This window comes from Dermacentor variabilis, chromosome 8 (genome assembly GCF_050947875.1).
Source record: "Dermacentor variabilis isolate Ectoservices chromosome 8, ASM5094787v1, whole genome shotgun sequence".
Classification (NCBI taxonomy): Eukaryota; Metazoa; Arthropoda; class Arachnida; order Ixodida; family Ixodidae; genus Dermacentor; species Dermacentor variabilis.
The window spans coordinates 59,942,610-59,965,776 of record NC_134575.1 but is presented as its reverse complement, the minus strand read 5'-3'; the positions used below and the strand labels follow the sequence as shown (position 1 = coordinate 59,965,776).

At 44.4% G+C, this 23,167-nt stretch overlaps 1 protein-coding gene across 1 annotated transcript in view; it reads left to right on the top strand.

Moving 5' to 3' along the window:
• Ucp4A (Uncoupling protein 4A) overlaps positions 1–20,969 on the top strand; it is a 31,516-nt gene extending 10,547 nt beyond the window's left edge. Inside the window, exons 5-10 of the mRNA XM_075702181.1 lie at positions 4,869–4,991; positions 6,515–6,627; positions 9,150–9,234; positions 15,427–15,519; positions 16,100–16,202; positions 17,633–20,969. Of these exons, the coding sequence (XP_075558296.1) occupies positions 4,869–4,991; positions 6,515–6,627; positions 9,150–9,234; positions 15,427–15,519; positions 16,100–16,202; positions 17,633–17,704 (589 nt within the window). The 3' untranslated portion in view covers positions 17,705–20,969. The remainder of the gene's footprint in view (positions 1–4,868; positions 4,992–6,514; positions 6,628–9,149; positions 9,235–15,426; positions 15,520–16,099; positions 16,203–17,632) is intronic.
• Positions 20,970–23,167: the final 2,198 nt, after the last annotated feature.

Here is a 23,167-nt window from a genome sequence, read left to right as displayed (position 1 = left end):
TCCAATCTAGTAATCCCATATGTTAAAATGCCCTTTGATTCGTTTCTCAGGTAGTACAGTCAAACCTCAATACAACAAAGTTATACTTGCTGCGAATAGCTTCATTACATTGTGAATCTTGTTAACTCGAGGTTTCAGAGTTTCTGCAGTAAAAATAATTTCACAAATTCCCAGAGCATTCCTTGCGGATAGTATTTTGTTAGTAAGCACTCACACGCAAATCGTAAGAACGGTGGGCCACAACAGTGCAGTTAGAAACGCCAGCACGTGCCGTGCAGATCACGCCAAGAGCAATGCATCAGCGTGGCTTATGTTGTCTGACATTAGCACGTGTAGGGTTGCACGTCGTCGTAAACCTTGGATGTCATGGACAACCGTGCTTAGTGCCTACAGCTGTCATCAGCTGGCGCACACAAATGAAAAACATAAGTGTGAAAGGATATGGATATTTGTTCTGATAAAAAAATAATGTCGCAGTTTTGCCGGAAAGGTGAAGCACTAATGATGGTAGCAAAGAAACAACTACACGAAGTAAGGTTCGTGGTTTCATCAATGTCATACGTGCTAAGACAAACATGAACGTATCTTACTCAACTATTATGAATGCTCGCTGTCACAATGGGAGTGAGCGCTTTGCATCGTATGTCGGAAACTTGTGATTGTGCGACCGCAAACACAAGATGCGTGGGAACACACTGCACATCTAGGCACCAAACATCTGTCACACATGTCAAATTCTCAAGGTCAGTTGAGGAGAAACATTTTCTCACATGCCTATGTCATATATGTGCCATTACTTGACAGTGATTGCACTGCGATAGTGCCCTGTGGTCATAGCCATTGTAGCCACATGCGGGCAGATTTCTGCCATTGCATAGTTGTTATGCAGGGAGCACCAGAGGCAGTTGCAAACTGCCTTCTACCGTTTAAAAAGTGATCGAACAATGCAGTCCTTTGTTGTATCACTACACCAAGAGCTATATTAACTTTGGCAGATCATTCATGATCGATTCAGATCATACAGAACATTGCTTTTACCCCTCCCAAAGTTTCGATTGAATGACATCTTCGTTACTTGAAATCACTTTTCATGGGAGTCTGTAGTTGGGCTCTCGAATATCATTTGACCTTGCAAGGTCAGTATGCTTTACTTTATGTTGTTAGTATTTTAGTAGTTAATAAGTGCACTGCCAAGTGATATTACTTTCATTAAACTCATGATAGTCAAAATGAATGTAAAAGCAGAAATGAGAAGAGAAAGGGCACTTGGGCAGGAGCTTTTGCCAGTGTAGAAGCCAGAGACAGTTAACGAGAGTACAGAAGTGAAGATTTCAGCTTTTGCTGCGTGAATGTGTAAGTTACTTTGTCACTAGCTGCTCCTGAATTTTCAAGCAATTTGACTGACAGATTGTACATTTACTATGGGACTTTTATTTTGTGTATTTCAGTAGCTATATTGTTTGCTCATTTGGCTTCGCTGAATTGCTTGCATGGTGCCGGCCACTGGCCATTAAGACACTACCAAGGGATATCAATTTATGCTTGACTGGCAGACTTCACTTTTGTAATATCAATGAGGTCAGTTTTTCTGTGAGCCGAGGACTCAGTGAGGCAGGTGAGATGCAGATAATATATGAATCTAATGCGCATGTTGAATCTATGTGATGCAAAGCCTTTGTGAAAAGGTTAGTTGAATGATATACAACTAACAGTGATGCTTACCATTGTGTTTATTTTCATCCTATGCAGCATGCAATTTCATGCAATGTTTATTTCATGTTTATGTGCAGCAAAGGACACAACTTTAACGTCTTGCAATTTTTAAAACAGGCATTACCAAATCCTGACTGGGAGCTTACCACTATAGTTGAAAAGAAAAGTATACAATCATTGCATTCTACCAGTGCTACCATATGGGGCAGAAACTTGGATGTTAACAAAGATACTCGAGAACAAGTTAATGGCCATGCAAAGATCAACGGAACGAAAAATGTCAGGTGTAACACTGAGAGACAGGAAGAGAGCAATGTGTATGAGAGAGCAAATTGGAATAGCCGATATTCTAGTTGACATCAAAAGCAAAAAAAAAAAAATTATAATAATAAGGCTGGACAGGCCATGTAATACATAGGGAAAAAAACCGGTTCACCATTAGAGTTACAGAACGGGTTCCAAGGGAAGCGATGCACAGTCGAGGACAGCAGAAAATTAGGTGGGGTGATGAAATCAGTGAGAATTGCAGGCGGGAGTTGGAATCAGGTAACACAAAACAGGAATGATTGGAGATCGCTGGGAAAGCCCTTCGTCCTGCAGCGGTCGTAATAATAGGCTGGTGATGATGATGCATTTTCAGACTTATGTGCTACACTGTTCACAAGCTATGGTGAAATGCAAACACCCGTTCATGCCAAAGCACATCGAGACGTCTATGCGGCAATGCCACAAGGGCGAAAGCGATGGGTCATGATTGTTGAGGGAAGAATGGGGATGACAGGTGTATACACACAGAAGTACAGCACGTATGTAGCTACATTCAAGGATTTTGTACCTCTTGTATCATAGCAGATACCAATTCTTGAGGATTGGCTAAGATAGGCACGTAGCCAGTGGTGCATACCTAATGGCCAAATCAAAGACGATCAAGTAGATCAAAGAAGCCGTTGCATACAATTTGCTATTTCATTAAGTGGTCAGTGTGCTTTAGATATACCTATCAGGTGGCATTATGTGTACAAGTTCTATGTCATGATTTTTGTTTGATATTACATAGCAAAGAGGTGTGCTAACTGGTACTGCTTTGTCGATCAGCATACAGGGCTAATATAAGCCAGTTTGCTGGGGCTTGTATTGGGCACACACGTAATGTTTATGTATATATCCACAAATATATCTGGCAAGATACTGACTGACCCAGCAACAGCAGCAGCCATGCCAAATCCTGAAGTAGTGGGAGGGGGAGGGGGCAAGCAAAGGAAACTTTGCTGGAAAATGAATAATTAATGGCATTGCCTGCCACATTGAAAGTACTATACCAGCTTCTGGAGACGCCATTGCTTTTGATAGCATCTGCAGGCACTAGTTCAGCGTTTATCAGCAAATGTGTAGAAGGTAGAAGAATGTGTAGCTTTCGACCTACTAAGGAAGGTCATTTGTTAGTCGGGCACTGGTGGTGCCTATTTCTTATCGCTACCAAGCCTTTTAGTCCTTTTGGGGTCAAATTTTTTCACAAAGCCATGCCCCTGTGGTCAGTTTTCTTTACTGCAGTTTCCACTAGTGGGAAATTGTTGAAAATTCATGAATACAACAAAAATTTATTGCAAGCAATATTTTTTTCTCAAAAACGCTTTACTCGCACCAACAGAATATACAAAATATGCTACACAGTAGAAGATCAAGAAAAATGTCAAGTAAATTTTATGGCTATCAATTTGTTGTCCCAAAAACATGTTTCACAAAAAAAGAAACACTTGAGCAGTTCTCGTGAGAAGAGGCACTGCGCGCTGCCATACCAATATCATAAATGCATGCACCATAGGGGAGCCGAAACTGAAAGGGGAACTCTAGCCGAAGGCAACTGAACAGAAAACTGATTAATATCTGTGAACTTTAGCCATGTTGGGCTGCCGGAAATGGGATAGGGACAGCTGTAAAAAACAATAGAATCTTCTCCATCATCTCCATGTAAGTAGGAGATGATGCGCACGCAACTACATGATCGAGCATTTGGAGGTAAACAAGTCAAGTTGTGCACGCTGGCGATCAAAAATACAATTTCAAGTTACTTTGGGCAACTTCATAGAGATGGCAGCACCTCTCAAGAACCAGTGGGGTCTAACAAGTGCGAAATATCAAACGTAAGATCAGCACCATACATGTACGTTAGAAGCCCTCAAAGGGTTGATTAATTGCATTGAACTTCAAATTATGTCAGAACTCGGCTTAGCAACTTCTGGAAGCCTTCACTGTGCAATAATGACTAAAATACGTAATACTATGAAATCAGTGGCATTGCACTGGCTTCTTTGGCGCTGCTGCTGGGGCACACAATAAACAATGCGGAAGGTGTCCTTTGTTTTGTCTGGCAGTAATCACCTTTTTTCAAGGTGAATGCACGTAATCCTTTGAAAGAATGCCCCACTCATCTGACGTAATGTTTCCTTCTAGTGAACATTTAACCGGGTGTTTCTAGACTTTTGATTGTAGAGAAACGTACGTGTGCCCACCTTTTAATGTCACTGAATTGGCAGGTCAAGCCACGTGGAATTTAGCGGAAGACATGAGACTGTGTCTTTAGTCTCGCCAAAACAGTACTGGCCACCACAATGTGGGCACCAAGTTATGATTTGCTTAAAGCATAGCCTTGTTTGCTTACCTTCCTGTAATTTAGTATCTCGTCACCAGCTGTTTTACTGAGTAGAAGATGGCGCTGTCGCATCACACGATCACCTTCACACTAGGTTTCGCGTGACTTGGCACCGGACACGTCGGCATATACAGCTGGCAGCTTCTGTGGCGCGATGCCAAGCTCACGCCTTTGCACAGTGTCGAGAACACTTTCAGCCATTTACTTTGATGCACCTGGTGCTGATTCATGCAAAATCTCGGGGAAGGATGGTACTGCCAAAAGTGGTTGCTTCTGAATTGAACTTACCATTGCTCTGCAAGGCACGCCACTGTGGCCGATGACTGCTATGGAATACCTTTGTAATGGAAATCCGCTGAGTGTTTCCTATCATGTATTGTCTTGCCGGCTTATCAAAGCTAAGCTAACATCGTTTCCCACGCTTTGTGGAATCTGCATGATTTTTCTTGGTACAGCCTTGAAGAGATGCGTGACAAGGTGCCCATGTCCCCCTCCTTTTCTGCAGGAAGTGTGTCCTGGTGGGGGTGGCGGCGGGTGGCATGGGCCAGTTTCTGGCCAGCCCCACAGACCTGGTCAAGGTGCAGATGCAGACCGAGGGGCGTCGTGCTCTCATGGGACTGCCGCCCAGGTAAAGCGACTGCCCCCTTGTGCCAGATCCTGTGGCCACCATGGCAAAATTTGGAGGGTCGGGAGTAAAAGGCTGACATGGCGGCACCACTGTGATTGATGTACTGATGAGCCCTCCTCATTCTTGTAAATGGTGTGCTTCAGGAACATCATGCATTTTTACAAACTGTACGCCCTTTAGAGTGCACCAACTTACACTTTGAAGGATCTGCAGTAAAGGGAGTACAAGGTGCACCCTCCACTGTAGGGTGGTGTACAGCATACATACTGTGCGCTTTTGCTCCCCCCACAGAAAATTACACCCTTTGGGACTTATCTTGTTCCTCCAACAGTAATCAGTTATCTTGTTTGCATTTCCTTTTTTGAACGCTGTGCTCCCGGTACTTTGAGGTAGACTTTATGCTTTCATGAATGAAAAGAGCATATTAGCCTGACATACACTCCAAACATGGTTTACACCCTTTGGGGCCTTACCTTTGTATCTTTTGTATATTATATTTGTGACCTTGTCCAAAAAAAAATTGCCATCTGCCTTACTTATGTTTCCTTTCTTCAGTGCTCTTCATTCGCTACTTTCTTGCCAAGAATGCTACGTCACAGCAATAACACACACATATGCCGTTTGTGACCTGGGCACCCAGCATTAAAAAAAGGAAAGGCTGGCAATATAGATGACAGTTATAGTTGTGGGACAAAGGTACACCCCAATTGCTGTAACCTGTTTTTTTTTATTGTAGCAGTTCTGATAGAAAAGTAGACTGCATTTAGGGTACACTATCCATACCCTAAAGGATGTACAATTTGTAACGTCCAGTGTGTTCGTGCCGGGAACGCTAAGTGCACTTTAATGTTGTGTAGCGCTTTTGACAGGAGACATCATGAAGTGTTAAAAGAATATGAGCACCTCATCATGACCACCCCTGTGTGCAAAAATTGCACCCAGTTTACTCCCAGTTTAAACTATGGCTTGTAAGAGTGATCAAAAAGAGGCTATGCTGACCAAGAACCAAAAAACTCATCATGCCTCTTCCCAACCAGACAGGATTCCGTGAAACCCCAGACTTTGTTTGTAAGAGTATGTACGGCTTGCACTGCTTGGCATCTGATAGCATTACTGATGCGAAAGTAGAACATACAGTGTTAACTGCACACCAGATTGATGGTTAATGTTTTTGTGAGAGAATTACACCCTAAAGTGTGCAAAACATGTTAAAAGTGTTCTCTCTGTAACTAGCACAGACCAAGATGGCACTGCCTGGTAACTGAATACTAAAGCTTGTGTACCTGATAAGCATTTTTGGGACATTTCTAGGGTACGTTTAATGGACAAAGAGTTGGTCTAAGCGACAAGACGAAATTGTGTGTCTCAACAAAGGACACACACGATGAATGGTTGGCAAAATCATCGGGAAGGGTTTAAAAAGAAAGCTTTGCTTTAAAATTGTGAGAAACCTCATAAAGGTGACACATTAGGTCAGAAGGCAGAAGTGCGAGCTAGAGCTGGCTCCTTCCTTTTGTCTGCAGGGTGACAGGTACTTGGCAGGCACTAAAGAAGATTGCCTCTGAGGGCGGGATCCGGGGCCTCTGGAGAGGGGCTGCCCCAAACGTCTACCGCGCTGCACTCGTCAACCTTGGCGGTCAGTGTGCTCTACTCCTTCCTTCTATGCCACAGCTCCTACCCTTTCATACTGCAGGGTTTGAAAACTGTCTACAGTTTTGCATGTAAAAAAAAAAAAGATCTTAAAAGCTAAAATGTTCTAAGCAAAGTAGTAACCACTCTGAAAAATCCCAGAAACTCGAGAGATTTACTATGTTTCCATATATTCATAAGCTCTCGCGTGTTCTTACAAAAAATATATATATATATATATGCTAGTCTTTATGGTGTTCGGTTGATCTTTTTGGCAGCTAACTTTCCAAGATATGTGCAAAAAGTGCGAAAAATGTAGGCAGAGAGCCAGAGAAGGGTCAAGAAAGGAATGCGGGGTGAAGTACGTCACTGTGGCTACGATGTTGATTTTCATAACACAACCTTTGTGGCTGGGTACCGTAATCAAGACGTGTGAAATTATATAGGCATTCCACATCGGTAGAAAAGGTACAGTGAATGTTAGCCAGGCATCAGTTTGACCTTGTGATAAAGGGCTCACATTCTTGAGAACTACTTGTCACGTTCCCTGAACAGTTCCTAATTATTGCTAAGCTACCATGTAACCTTTTTTTTTTTCAGCTATCACATCTGTATATATACTGTATTTCCTTGAACAAAAGAATTAGTTGTGAGTAAGCACTTATCTCGTCGTATTTTGTTTGTGTCCCAGTTCCATTTTCTTTGTGTGTGTGTGATGATGACATCTTATCAACTCGCCCAGTTTCCAATTCTTCTGCTGTGTTATTTCTGCCTTGCAATCTGCCAACCCCACTCTGTGATTTGAAGCCTACTGCCTCTATCACACTTAACTCTTTAAGGATGAGATATATAAATACTTAAAAAAAACATTTATATTTATTTTAAATATGCAAAATAGACTGGGAATGAGCACATTCAGTGTGAAAAAATATGAACATCCCACACACTGTGGGAATTGACGTAAATGAAGCTTTCTGCGCTGTTTGCATTCGTTGATGGTATTTGGCAGTGATGTTGACGGCATACGACAGGTGTGGTAGAATGTTGAGTGTTACCTCACCTGAACCACTTGTGTGTGTGTATGTAGTGTGCAGAACACAGAGAGATGTGTCATTAATTCGGTCATTCCTTTACTAAAGAGAGCCCAAGTGAGCAATGCTTTCTGACGATACATTTTCTTTCTCCCGTGTCATGTTAGATAAACTGCCACAAACGCAGAGGAGTAAGGTTAATCGCTCATTTCCCGACTGCGTCAGTAGGGGATCTGATCAAGCCCATTCCCTCCCTCCCTGGTCGCCTCCCTGGTCTGTCGTTGCTGTTGTGCGCGAGCATGGAGGCAAGCGTGGCAGCTCCTGCAATGCCTTTGCAGGGGGTCACGCCTAATTACTGCGCCCAGAGGGCATTGTGGCCCCACTCTACCGTTTGTTGCTTATCTCGTCTCCGGCACCCCTGTTGTTAGCAGCTCTTAACCTCCCATAGTGCAGCATGCTGGGCAGCAGCAGCAGCAGCAGCAGTGGAAAAATCGAAGGAAGAGCAAAAATAGCTTCGCTTTAAAAAATTTTGCAGAAACTTTTACAGTGATTGGGAGATTGGGGGAGGTTGGGGGGTGGCAGCACCAAACAGAACACTGGCAGTGAACTTCTCCCCAACCACCTACGGCTTCGTATGGAACTTTTACAGACAGTTCTTGTCTGTACAAGTTGTGGGCACGCCCCACTCCGCAATAGCCTTCGGAGTGCAAGGCATTGCAGAAGGAATGGGGGCAGAGCGGAGACCTTGTTTGATAGCCAATAACTCCGCTTCTGTTGAACGCATTGAAGTACTTTTTGTGGCAAAGTATTTCTGAAGTAGCCTATTTTCACTTCAAATGCCTTTCTCCACTTTGTTAAAAAGTGGTTCAGGGCCCCTTTAATGCATAATCCTTTGAAAGCATTCAATGCTTTTTTCATGCAACCCGTTTTTGTTAAAAACAAAGCTCCTGGAGATGTGTCGTCTTCATTGTTTAAATGAAGCCCGATGGCAGCTGTACATGTGCAAAAATATATTAAAATGGCAAACTGGGCAAGTTGGTGAGTGTTAAATATTGTGAATAGCATGAACGGACTAAGGCGATATCTGTGTTCTTGACTCGTCCTTGGCACTTTTTGCAAAGTATAGAACACCTTTAAAGTTGGCTTCTCTGCAAAAAGAGGCTTCATGGGGAGAAGCCCTCTTCTGGAATTGCCTTTGTTCTACAAATGATAGCCCTAATATTGGAAGCACAAATATGTGCATAAACTAAAGATGTTGGCGAGCTAGGCAAATAAAAAAAAAGAATGTTGATGCAAACATTGAGAACAGTTGCAGCACAGCACGCAGACAGTTTTGGAAGGCTATTGGCTATTGGCCTCTTCGCTGTGTAAAGGGTTGTTTGCTGCCTAAGCACTGACAAGTGCACATGTGTGAGCACCTTTAATTCCTTTTGGAGTATGCTGGCAGCGTGCCATTTGGAACAGCTGTCCTCTGACGTCCTTGCCTTCCCTGGCGCAGATCTGACGACATACGACACAGGAAAGCGGCTGCTCCTGCAGCACACGAACCTCAAGGACAACTACTTCACCCACTCACTCGCCAGGTGAGCCACTCATTGCTGTTGGCAGGACGGTTATAATGGAAATGCATTTGGCCACTGTAAAGGATGTTGACAAACGGAATAGAGGCTGAGAGGTAATTTCGCCCCAGAATTGTGGGAGATCGCCGTTTTCGGGCTTCACTGAGAGCAAAACCAGCTGGGTGCTTGGGTAGTGAGCCAGGAGGTGCTCTTTGTCGGCAAAGGGCCCATGTCGTCACCTTGGGACATCGTAATCTGTCGCACGTGCAGTCTGGAAACGTGGGAAAGGGTGTGACGTACGTTGGGGGCTCTTAGGCCCGGAAGCACGGACGGAGGCGCCCTGCCTGGGACGGACCACGGGCAAAGCGTCATTAGGGCGTCAATGGGCATGCCTGGGGTACAAAGGGGCAACTTAAGGCCAGAGGGATCGGTGACCCGAGGCGCGGTATCTTGAAAGACAGGCTGGCACCGGAGACACAATCCAGCCCTGCACTTAGCTTTATGGGCCCGCCAGAGGAGACGAACCATGAACAAGACGGCATGGTGAATTGGTGGGTGCGCTTCGGCAGGGGTGCCCTTTGCGGCATGCAGTGCGCGATGGTTTTAATTAAGGTGCGAGGACAGGGCCACGCAGATGGTGGTTCCCCGTAAGTGTTCTTCAAAGTGTCGGGAGACTTTCCCGTACATGTCGCCGAGCAGGATGGTTGGGATATTGTTTGTTTATTTGTTGTTTGGTGGTTTCTTTCTCTCTCTCTATCTCTCTGAATGTTCCGAGGAATGCAGGGAGAGGGTGAGCGAGAGAGAGTGTTCAATGAGTGAAAGCCCAGTTGACCCAATCAGGTCACTGGGGTGTCGTGATTTGCCGTGAGGGGATTCGGGAGGAGCAACTGAAGGGTTAAAACCTGGCTCCCAAACTCTCACAGGGGTTCCGGGCACAGGAAAGGTGCTCTGCACTTTCGGCTCTGCCGAGTTAAGGTGCCGGTCCCAGTGTAACTGAAGGGTCTTGACGTACGAATGGTGTTATGCACTATCGGCTATGTTGAGTTGATACATCAGACTCAGTGGAAATAGCTGTCAATGTAAATATTGTGTACATAAGGTCTTTTCTCTAAATGCAAACGTCTATGGTGTCCCATCTCTGATGGAAGAGGAGAAACGATGACGACGGCAGCTGAAGAAAAGTTTCTCTACCAAGTAAGCAGGTTACGCCAGCTTGAGGCACTTTGTGCTACGAAAGTTGGAAGCAAGAAATTTAGTGCCACATACGTATACACGTAGACGTGCTCATGGTGAAAAAAGAAGGGTGCAGCTGAGCTCTTAAGAAAAGGTCACAGTTTCACCCGACAGGCAGAGCATTGATTGCAATAGCAAATTATTGCCGCATTTACTCTATTGTAACATGAGTTTTCTTTTCTCGTGATTTTTGTTGCTTGAATTCTACTTTCACATTACATTGAACAATGGGAAAGTTTACGACGTTAAGACAATTGTTCCAAATTCTTTGGTTTTTTAACATTTTGTTGGCAACCTGTACCTTTACGTCTAGATTCAATCCATAGACAAGTCGACTGAAGTCAAAGCCTCTCCTTTGCTGAAATCAACTCCATTTTTGCTTTGCTTGTCACTGGTGTTAAGGTGCTGCATTACTACCCTGCGGCCTTTTGGGTTTTGACTACGTTCAGTCGCAACACTCTGCGTAGCATCATACAGACGCAGAGTGTTCGGTATGATGGCAGCTACAACAGACGAGTAATTTTGATGGCTGAGGAGCTGGGAAACTCCTCAACGGCTCGACGTCAACGAGTCAACAATTCTAAGGTGGTGCCACCAATGGAAGGCCCTTTGTAAATCCGAGGTCGGTCGGAAGGGGATTGTAGTGGCCTGGTACTGTCCCCAAATGAAATGCTTGTGCGGTCTCTTAAGCTGTTGAATCTCGATAAGTTGAACTCGAAGAGGCTGAAAATTTGTTCGTATTAAAAGAAGCTCGAATTAAAGGAAGCTAATTGAGTGGAGGACTTACCTGCATTGGCGTATGTGCACTGTGCTAACATATGGGTGGGAAGTTTCAGAAGATTTATTCACACGTATTTACAAATTGCAGTCAATGTCCGATTTTTCGGACTGCCTAGGGGCCGCAAAAACGTCTGAAAGATCGGGCAGTCTGAAAAAATTAATGCGAGCCTTTTACCGCTCCAAGTGCTCAAATCGCCACAGGCACGTCCGAAATAGCTCTGAAGGCCTGCCAGTACACTTAGCAGGTGTATCGGTGCTCGTACTGTGATAGGAGACGGAGGGTGCACACATGCATAATTAGAGGAAACATACCAGCTCCCGTGACATTTGCCCCTTCTAACTTTTAGTATGCTTCGTCGCGTTGCACCGCTGTATTGGGGCGAAGCTGACTTTCTGAAACCAGCATTATGCACCGCGCATTGCTTTCCGTGCTCCGCATCTATTGGCGAGGATTAAAAAAGCGGAGTCGGCGCCATTGATAACAGCGGCGAATTATTTCAATGGAAAACACGGCACCGAACAGCAAGAAGCTTGGTAGCGAACGTCGAAGCTGCTAGGCCTAGCATTGCCGCTGCGTTGGCTGCGGCTGCCAGCGGTTTGCGTGCGAGAGCGCCGGCTCGAGGCGGCGCGAAAATCAAAGTGGCGGTGGTGGTGATGCCGTTTTGTATCTGCGGTCATGGCAAAAAGTCCAGAAAGTCGGACTGCGAAGGTTTTTTGCATCCGCAATTTGAGATGTTCTTATACATTGACTCTGTGGGGTATATGGCGGTGCCGCGAAGGCGTCCAAATTATTGGGCATGTCCGAAAAATTGTGAGTCCTGAAAATCGGTCGGTGACTGTACAGGACACTCGTCACTAGCAGAAGTAATGAGTCATGCGAGCCCGCACACGCCTGCGCACAAATTTCTGCCATGGCTTTTTTTTTTTGCATGCGGCATTGAGGGGTCTCTCCTAAGTTCTTCCTCCATGGTGGGGTCGGAGAAATGCTGGTCGGAGGCACCACCGCGTGATTTTGTGCGCTGCTGAGAGCATTGTCAAAGCACAGTATGTTCGAATTAACCGTCACAAATGCTTGCGCGTTTGAATTACTGGCCATTTTCGCCCATTGGAATACGTATAACTTTGACTGGACCAGAGCGTCAATTCAAATAAACTAAAAGTTCGAATTAAACGTGTTCCAATTAACGAAATTCGACTGTACTTAATGTCAAACAAGCTCAACGGTACAGAAGACTTGATTCTTGGGCGATCAATTTTGGAAGTAGTTTCGCTTCTGTGAGACTTGGCTTGTTTCGGCACTGAACCCCTCAAAATATATGGCCGGCAATGCTCTTGGCACTGCGAAAGAGCTTGGCCCAGCACCAGAAACACTTTTCGGGGACGCTTTCAGGGCCAAGTCACATCAAATTCATGTCATCGCCCGAGAATACTGCCCAACGAAAGCTCCGCTTCCTTCTCGGACGACGATGATAAGCAAAGAGAACTCAATTCCGTATTGATTCCTTGAATAAATGTACCATTTCTCTTTCCGTTTATCTCGTGTTACATACACATTTTTATTTATTTATTTTTACTTCACAGACTGAAACATCAACATTCGTGTTAAAACCACGGTTGCATTACATTTACACAGCTATACAAAGCAAGGTTAGTCGTTTTATCAGCTGCAAAAACTGCTGTAAACATTCACCGACTAAATTAACAAGCACGTTGTCACATGTGCACAGGCAAACATGAACACATCTCACTCGATGACCACGGACACTCGTCAGAATGCTGGCGTGATAAAAGAGCGGCAGCAGCAGCAAGCGAATCCCCCTTTGAGCTGCCTCTCGCTTCAATACGGACTAGGCATGTGAGAGCGCAGCACACACAAAGCCATCAGCTATCTCAGGTCGGCTAACCTTCAAGCTCACCGCAGATTGCCTCCAAGATAGGATGCATGCAGCCACACTCCGCCGTCAAAGTCGGAGTAGAAGAGGAGATACACACTAATCTGCCACACGCTAACTGCTGCATGTGCTATCTTGTGTTGCTAGAAAAGCATGCAGGTGCTATGGACTGCAACATTTTGTACAGTTTCATGTGAAGAGCTCATGATTTTTTTCGTTGTGCAGCATTGCACGTAGCCAAACGTCTAAGCCCACATCGAAAAAAACAACTTAGCCTATGAGTGGCATGGCGTTAATGCGGTAAATAGAGGCATGTTGCCCTGTATACTGGTTTCCTCTTCATTGCTGAATGTTTGAGAGAAGCCATTTGAGTAAGCACCGGTGAAATTTTAATCCCAGTGCCCCAGGGGCTTGTCCTGTCGCAGTGTGCGTATGTTTTGTGTGACATATGTATGCGCACAGACTCTGTGCTGCGTACATACTGCACACATTTGTGCAGCGAATCTCTGTCACTTGTGCCGCCTGGAATATGCAAAGGCACCTGTGAAGTTAAGCATTCTGCTTGCGTCTTGCATGAGAACCCCGGCAGATTTTCTTAGCATAACCGTACATATGGAGTGACATCTGAGCCAGTGCCTGAGGGTGGCTTCATCTTGTAACAGTTCACTTATGGTGAACCAGATTCCAGCTGCTCCAGCAGTTGGCATTGGTAGGATAGAAGTATATGTACGACTGTGGCTGAATGGTTGGAGCGTTGGGCTGCTGTGCTGGTGGACCGAGGTTAAATCCCACCATCAGGCATGCAATTTTTTTTTTTAGACGTGAGCTATTTGGCAAGATAGCAGTAGCACCCAGAAGCCATGGTCAGGAAAGTCTGGGAAGGTTCACAGAGAAAGCTTCGCTTTAAAATTAGGGCAACACTCTTCAACGGCGACTGTCCAAGTATACGTGTAGCCAAAATGTGTTACGTATGTGGCGTGTGCTGCAGTAAGGCTCCTCTCTCGTGCTTCCCTCCAGACACGCTGCGGCATCTAGTGGCACTCCCGTAAAGTCCAGGCATAGCCTCCGAGATGTGCGGTGCACCGGTGCATGTGAACGCTGCGAATTAGTCCCTCCGTCCCCATGGGTATTTGTGGCACAGCACACTAAAGCAGCTGGCTGCTGCACACGAGTAACACGTGTGATGTGGGTTGATGCAGGTTCAAGTCCACCCAGCGCTGGAGAAATTTTAAAAGTATGTTTTTTTTAATTGGAAAGTGCCATAAATGAGGTTAGGCTCACATTTTTGCATTGCGCATTTTAAAATGCACTGTCTTCAGGATCGATCTGCACTATCATTGGAATTGGTCCTTATTTTTAGTCAGATACTGGTCTGACAAAGCCAAGAATGTGCCACTTGTATTAGAACCTTTGGCCTCAGGTGTGGCTGCTCACAGACTTTCAGTGGAGTAATAATTCTCAGTGTTGCTCTCAGAAAGACAATTCTTTTTCGCTTTCCGACACGCCACTCAGCAAAGTGTCGCGATCATGAGTGTGCCACCTCCATTACTGTCGTGCTTTTGCCATCATGGCCATAGCACTACCATCATGTCATGCCAATGTCTTTGTTGTCATGCATCATTGTCATGCAGTAAGTGGGTTCAAGGATGGCACAGGTGTTCTGTGTCATTGTTTTTATTTATTGCAATGACAGTTATGTGGACACTCAAGGTGCATTGTGCCGTTGCTGTGCTGTTAAGGTGTTGATGGTGCATGCACGATGTGCGCGTGGTGAGTTAGAAGGTAGTACTACCCAAATCTAAAGTTATAGAGACATGCAGCGCATTTGGGTGCAAGAACGAAGAGAACCCAAGCGGGTGCACCGTCACGCTCCGTTCAGTAGGCTCTGCAACAGAGCCAGATCAGTGTTTTGCCTTCTGCTACTGGCATTAGAGTCATGTGCTTGAGCAGTAGCGTCCCTGCTGAGTGGCTGTGTGTGTGCCATACCGTGGAGCGTACAGTGGTCTGAGCAGAACGGACAGTACACTTCAAGCTGCGAAAGCTAACAGTTTTCCTTCAGCCTCATTTGGTGCCCTATTGAGGTGGGCTGCTTGCAATGCAAGTGGCAGCGAATTGCCCAGTTTTTCTTTTTCTCTGTTGCCATAGGTCTCCTGTAGTATTGGCCTTTTTTTGTGTGTGTGAATCAGATCATGTAAATAGAGAAACGAAAAGCAAGCAGCATTCTTCAGTCTTCATTGCTTGCCACCAAATGTTAATGACGCATGGTTGCTTTAGTGATTGGCCTTGACGAGCCTGTGTCTGGGTGCCGCAGTGGGATGTCCGGCCTGATAGCTGCAACCCTTGGCACGCCTGCTGATGTGATCCGCACGAGGGTCATGAACCAGCCAACAGACAACCGGGGAAGGTGAGCATCTCACAGAACCCAGATAACATATCTACATTGTGAATGCCACTGTAGCTGCAACAAAAACAGAGAGAGAGAGAGAAAAACTATATAAAGCAGTGTTAAAGCAGTCATTCTGGGAGAGTCACCACACATTGCCCTTTCATCTGGATCCTGTGGCAACCCTCTTGGAAGAGCTGCTTTCCAGAACTGCCGACAGGCGGCAAGACTACTTTATGCTAGCGCCGCCTTTGCGGCAACTAGCTTCCCCATAAGTGAAGGTGGCTTTGCATTTTTTTTCTTCTTAAGAACCAGGCAAGCAGCTGTGTGAAAACATTACATTGATCGATCCAAACTATACAATTAGACATTTCTGAAAATTTTCAATAAGAAAACAGAGCAGCGGTAAGCACACAATCTCGTTTCCTAGCATTTTAAGAGAGAAGTGCACGTCCCGCATAAACACCTTACTGCAGTCACATATGAATGAAATAGGTGAAGCTCTGATCTCAGTATAGGAGCCGCTCACAATATGCGTCTGTGCTGTGTGACGTGTGTGCATGTGCGATGATATAATTTTGCTGTTTGTTGCCTCATGCAGGGGTCTGCTCTACAGCTCCCCCCTAGACTGCCTACTTAAGACAGTGCGGGGCGAGGGCTTCAAGGCACTTTACAAGGGCTTCTTCCCCATCTGGGCACGCATGGTCAGTGCCCACAGCTCTCCCTTTTCTGTTTGCTGCCGAGTGTGAGGTGGGCTCGACTGGTTGCTGTATTGGCTGCCTTTTCAGTGGCGGCGAAATGCGAAAATGCCTGTGTGCGTGTGCTGGTTTGATGCACGATAAAGAAGGCCAATTACAGGGAACCCCCATCATGAGGAGGAAACTGACAGGGTAAAAATTGGTTGGAGCAAACAGTCATGAGCAGGAGCCTACTGCTTTTCTCGAAAAGAAAAGTATACAATCAATTGCATTCTGCCGGCACTAACATATGGGGCAGAAACTTAGAGGTTAACAAAGACATGTGAGAAGTGAAGGCCCATGCAACGAGCAATTGAACAAGATATGTTAGGCATAACAATGAGGGACAGAAAGACAGCAGTATGGATTAGGGTAGCCGATATTCCAGTTGACATTAAGAGGAAGAAATGAAGTTAGGTGGGGCATGAGATGCGTAGGGCAGATAATTGGTGGTCTGCTACAGTTCTTGATGGGCACCAAGAGAATGGAAACGCAGTCAAGAATGACAGAGGAATAGGTGGTGCGATGAGATTAGGTTATTTGCCAGCATAAGGTGGAGTCAGCTGGCACAAGCCAGGTTAATTGGAGATCACTGTGAGAGGCCTTCATATTGAAGCTGACATAAACAAGGTGATGATGATGCTGATGATGATGAATAGCATGTTTCTGCAAATATGGAGTCCTTCACTAGAACAACAGCATGTTCTAATGTTTGTCGGGTGGTACATACTCAGGTCTTCAAAGGTAATATAACTTTTCGACGGGGTATAAAGCACATAAAATTCAAATGCTTGTGTGTGTCATCTGCTTTGTCTCACATGAAAGAACCCTGATTTTTTTTTCATTGTCTTAAGCGTTTCATTACGGTGCCTGTCAAAACCCAGGTGTTGCTTTGCGATCAGTCGGAGAGCGCGCAACGATACGCATTGTGTTTTTTCAAGGTGTTTAGCCCCAGTGGTCAGTCATTCGCTTTAATCCATGACTGTGTAAGTGGTGAAACTTGGGAGGAGGAGCTTTTAAGTCACATCTCTGGATAACAGCGGGGTAGAAAACTTGGGCCATAGGTTAGGCTAGGTCAATCTGGGTTACATTGTGCTAGGGTGGGTTTAGGAATAGATTATGAAAATGCTGACACAACGAGGGCGCTAGCTCCAGTTTGAGGTGACAAACCCAAAACAGTTCGTCAGCCTTATGTCATTTGTGCTTTCTATGTTATGTATATATTTGTGTTACATTCTGCCATCAAGCTATCCCTTAATGGCACCATTAAGCAATATGTCTTGCGGAGCAATTGGTGTGCACTTTCCCTCAACTTCATCCCCAAATTTATGCACCCATCCCTAATTTTCGCCTCTATTTTTTCGCTTCCTCCCTAATTACTTTAATCCACTTTGCAGGCACCATGGTCTTTCACATTTTGGGTCACGTACGAGGAGTTCAGACGTTTTGCCGGCGTCCGGTCATTCTGAAGATGGCCCTTGCCGACTTCTTTAGACCCACAATCCCATGTTCCTGCCCATCTTTTTAGTTTTATTTTTCATCTTCATATCGGAAAGAAAAAAAGGATTGTATGTTGCGGCTCTTTGATAGAAGTTGCTGCTGGCATAAAGCATGTGCAGTATTTTGTTTTTACTTTTTGTTTGTTTCGGTGCTTCTTGGGACATTTGCAAGAAACCATGCAAGCCACTGTTTTCTATTTTGTTGTTGTTGTTCTTGTAGTTGTTCTCGTAGTTGTTATTGTTGCCATTGTTTGTCGCCATTGCTTTGGACGTGTGTGGAAGTTAGTGGGATGATGGCTTGGCGGGGTCAGGGCGTGCTTTGTGCGTCGGCAGACGCATTGTCGTCGTATTGTGAGAGCTTTTCTGTGTGCGTGCACTGCGGCTGTGATGCTAGAGCACTAGGTGGTACGTGTGCAAATGACAGTGCCGTTTATATGAAAAGATCATGTCACTGCATAGAGTCATGGTGGATTGGTTTTTATTGGCCACTGGCCATCCTTACTCATGGGGATGAGAAAGCGGCATGACCCTATGGCAATTATATTTTGGGAGCGTTTAATGCTTTGTTTCACTCTGATAGTGAAAGGACGCTGGCAGCGGGTGCTGCTGCGAGGCTTTATTTTCCTGCTTGTGGAAATATAAATGCGATCATAGGGTGGCATTTGAGCTCTGAAACGTGTGTGGTATAGTGGTGACTGCTTAGCAAAGTTAAGGTATGTTTCTTGCCCAAAGTGCGTGCAATGTTTGGTGGGTGGTAATGTAAATGTGGTCGTGCCTTGAAGGGCTAGCAGTCGCAAGTTACATGCATTTAGTTTTATGTATTGCGTCTTTTCTTATACCAATGCTCTATCCTTCTCTTGTGCTGTTCGCTTTTCACATTGTTTCCTGCCTGAGTTTCCTGCGCTTAATCGAACACGTGACTGCACTAAGGGAAGAGTTTTGCCTGGTATTTTGTATATTGTGCAATATGGCATTGCAAAATGATCCCCTTGCCTGATTATACAAAGTGGCTGTAAACTTGAGTATTTAACGCCATAATGGCGAACTTGCAGACTAGAAGTGCAGTCATACAGTCATTGTCATACAGTGAAAAAAAAAAATGATGCAAACGTGAAGCAGGGTCAATCAACTCAAGTGCCCGCTCAGATGGGTGTTTGTCGAAAACATGCGATTGTTTTATACAGCGGATAACTGACTGTGTAATGTTTCACCTATCAAAGGGTTTCATACTGTATGAAATGTTCACGTATCTTAGTGTTTCTGACTTATGTATCGAAGCATTTGTTGCTGTACAAAATGTTCACATAGTTTCAATACAAACCGTTAGTCGAAAAACTGTGGCTGTGTCCTTGTTTGTGCCATTTTTTTGATGCTGTAATACTGTGTTGGTAGCACTTCCCTACAGTGGTCTTGGCTAAAGACACTTTTCAGGAGCGTGCCAGTCTGAAACAATTTGAAGGTGAACGCATTGCATTTGAAGAAGCAGGGTTAAACTCCCTTCCACAGCTGATTCCTTGTGAAGACGTGTAAACGATACGCCAGTTTTAGTTGGCCCTTTACTACTGCTATCCTGGAGTGTCGTTTTCACTGAAGATCAAGTCACCATTGAGCCAGAAGTGACCGCTCATGCAGCTTGGTTAATGTTAAGGCCGACCACAGATAAGGGACTTAGATGGGCTTGTTGGCTGGCTACTGGCTTGGTGAAACATGGTTAAATCGGCATGTGTAAGGATGAGACAGAGAAAGAATACACAGAGGACAAAGCTCAGTTGAAGTTCAGCGATTGTCCTCTGTGCATTCATTCTTTGTCTCGTCCTCTCACGTGCCGATTTAACCATGTCTCATCAAGGCTGATCACTTTTGCGTCACTCCCGATGGCGTCCATTGCTTGTGCAAAATTTCTTTCGACGATCACGATTGGTCAAATGGTTCGCGCACATTGATAAAGCATGATGAATGTGCTTAAAAAGCTGACCACAGCCATCATCTCATTTCTCTTGGTCCGAGATGCTGAAGAAAAGGGCGGGCACATTGAAAGTACGTGTCTAGAAGGAGGTGAAAGCTACTGCTTTGAATGGGGTCGCCACGCGACTGCAGGCTTTTCCTGCATGTCTTGGCGGAAGAAAATGCGGATTTTCTCATGGTTTGTTAGACCAGCCACCAGCAGCACAGAAAAAAAAATGCATTGCTTTTCTTTGGTAGTCAAGTTGTTTAGTAATACTGCTAATTTGTTTTGTTTTGTTCATTAACTTCTTTTGAGTTATGCTGATTTATTTAGTATGCTTGAGCTGACTGCATTTTGCAGTGCTTTATACTTGTTACAGATATACTGTATGGATACACTACCGCATCTATGAAAAGAAAAAAAAATGTTGCTTCAGACATGTTTTAATGTTTGATCGACCATATGCCACTGATCTCAAGGTTGTGTGCATAGCATCTGTGAAACATTTTATATGAACCCACCTAAAATAAAAATTCGTTTTTTATTGCAACGTATGTATCACGCCTGCACGTTCTGGAGGAAAATATTTTTGTTATTTCGTTGTATATGAGCCTGTGTGGCGTGCTTCGAGAACAATTCTAGGGAGCGGGGGGGGGACTGGTAGTGCCGAAGCCAGATGTTTCAGTAAACCTTGCAAGCAACGTTTTGCTTTCTTTCTAAAAGACGGTTTCTTGTAGCTTTACTACATTTGTCCAAGTGCAAAGTTTCCTTGCAGTTGCTTGATGTCCAATGCTACGTAGGTTTTAGTTGACGTGCTTCAAACCTTTGCGAGACATCTCTGTACATTTGTGTGCAAACTGCAAACCATACAGAAACTGGGGTGGTGTGTATGAGCACTTTACACACTCGTGTTTTGTGAATATGTAAATTCCCTATGTGTTTTTTTTTTGTTACCCTCGAGAGAAGCATAGGTTTATGACATATAGTATATACATACACATTACACACAAGCCTTGACAATGCAGTGCCTAGGCGGAAAGTGAGAGCATTGTCGGACATGTTGAATGCATGGCAGTCAGTTGTGCTTTTGTACGTACTCGTTGAACATGGCGACGTTTTACATGCGAGCCTGTTGGCTCGTGGTACTTGCATTTTCTGTTTGGAACAGCACAGATCCTGGAATGCACGGATCGACGACACTCTCTACACGGCGTGCCATGTTTTTTCAGCCGACCAATAGTGTCGCCATGAGTGGTGTTTTGTGCTAATAAAAACTGTCCACAAGTTGTGTTAGATGCTTCTTGCCTCTTGAATGTTTGCATGCTGCTTTCATTGCCCCATACCTTTAGTGCATGTAACGCAGTTGCGCCTGACATGTACGGAAAGTTCTTTACTTGTTAGAGCAGTTACTATACAGGGTGTCCCAGGAAACTTTTGCTGAACCATAAATACATGCAAATTCCATGTAGCTGGACAGAACAAAGGTAATGTTGTTTGCCGTCACTTGCAGATACTCGGATCATTTTTTTTTTCATTCCACCTATTTGGATAATTAGTCTTAATTAATCAACTTCTCAGTTATAATTAGATGAAAAGTGTCAATCAGTTGGATTGTTCTACATATATTTGCCTCGTATTTTCGTATAATGACACTTCATTATATTATTCAGTGAGCTTATGGGGAAAACAATCGAATGAACTGCTAGCAGTTCCTGCCACAGTGCAACAAAGGCCACCTGTCGTAGCTAGTTTATTTACTGCCAATGTGTGTTATGACGTCGTTCATTTTTCCCATCGGAAGTAATGTACAGCACAAATATGTAAAATGTCTGTTGGCAAGTGCAAAGCAACATATATTTGCACAAAATGCAACGTATCAAAGAATAGGGAGGGGGGGTCACCTTGCACATGCCTCCCTCTTTCCCACCAGCCAAACTTTTGCGTATCAGGATATGTGGCATACCGCGACATGTGACAATGCTTGTCTTACCAGCTACATCTCCCACGGTCAAAGTGCAGTTTGCATGTGTTATCATTATTTTTGTTTCATGCAATAAAGAGTAGATCAATCGAGCCATACTCCACTTCTGCGTTCCAATGACAAAGTAACTTAAGTGGCAAATTTTTTAACAAATGTGGGCATGTAGCCTGGCTGTGAAACACTTGTGCACCAGAATGACCAAACATTGAAGAATGGAATCGGAGGTCAATCTTTGCGTGTGACAAGGGGCAAACAGAACGACAAAAATGCAATGTGGTGAAAACAGTCGACTAACTGTTGCTTTGCTAAGCTACACTGCTGCAACGACCGAAAAGCTTTTTGGCCGGCAGGTTGCAGCAACATGTTGATCAACTTTTATCTTTTCTTTATGGATGTGGTCCTCTTAGGCCCTAAGTAATCATTCGTATTCTTTTTTCCCCTTTGTGGCATTAAGCCCCGCTCCCTTTATTTGCTTATTCTCAGAATAGTGTCTGCTGCCATAGAGGAGCTAGCTTTCCTGCACAGCTCAGTCACCTGTAGCAGCTAAGTTTTTTAAATATGTTGAACCACAATATAATGAACATGTATACAATGAATTATTGGATATAACAAAATATATTTTAAATATTTCTCCCTAACATGAATGTGTAACAAATACATATAATGAATATTGGATATAACGAAGGCAATCTTGTGTCGCATGCGATTGTATATCAAGGTTCACTTGAAGTAAGGAATTCGGGGCAACGAACAGAAAGGTGTTATATTCGATGTAAAGTTCCAAATAAAATGGCATGCAAGATGCTTTCTCCGAACAATAAAGTGGAAAAACGAGAAAGAGGAGCTTATTATATTCTTCAAAATATGGCAACCTGCAATGGTTGTATGACTTTCCGGGAGCATTCTCTCGGTCAATAATTGCACCACAAAGTGACGACCTGCATATTTGGCTGCGGCAGTTGCAACATTTGAATGGTCCATCAGAAGCATGGGCTTAGATGGTTTAGCTGGAGGTTGGGTGAACCAGGGGCGAAAAAAAGGATTAGCAGACAGAAAACGGGCGCGTTTTTGCGCACCTACAAAAAGTGTGCACCAGTCAGCTGCCCTGCCAAACTATTAATCTCAATATTTTCTCCTGAACATGCAGCAGTCGCCACACGTTGTTGCTGCACTCCTGCTCCTCAAGTTTCTAGAATGGAAATTTCAGGATTAATTAGTCTGGTTCCATCAATGCATGCTTACCTTGCATGTTACAGGTAGCCTTTCATTTAAACAAAGTCGTTAAAATAAAGCCAATCGCTGAATGCTCTATCTATGTACGCATTGATGACTCCGCCTGGACAAGGAAGGTTTTAAAATAAGATTTCTGGACTGGGGATGATGTTGGAAAAGTGAAGTCACACTGCCGCCATCTTACTAGGGGCACATGAGAGCATTAATGCATAGTGGAGAATTTAGGAAGTGATTTCTTCCCACAATGTGCAGATTTAAGGTGGATAATTTTGCC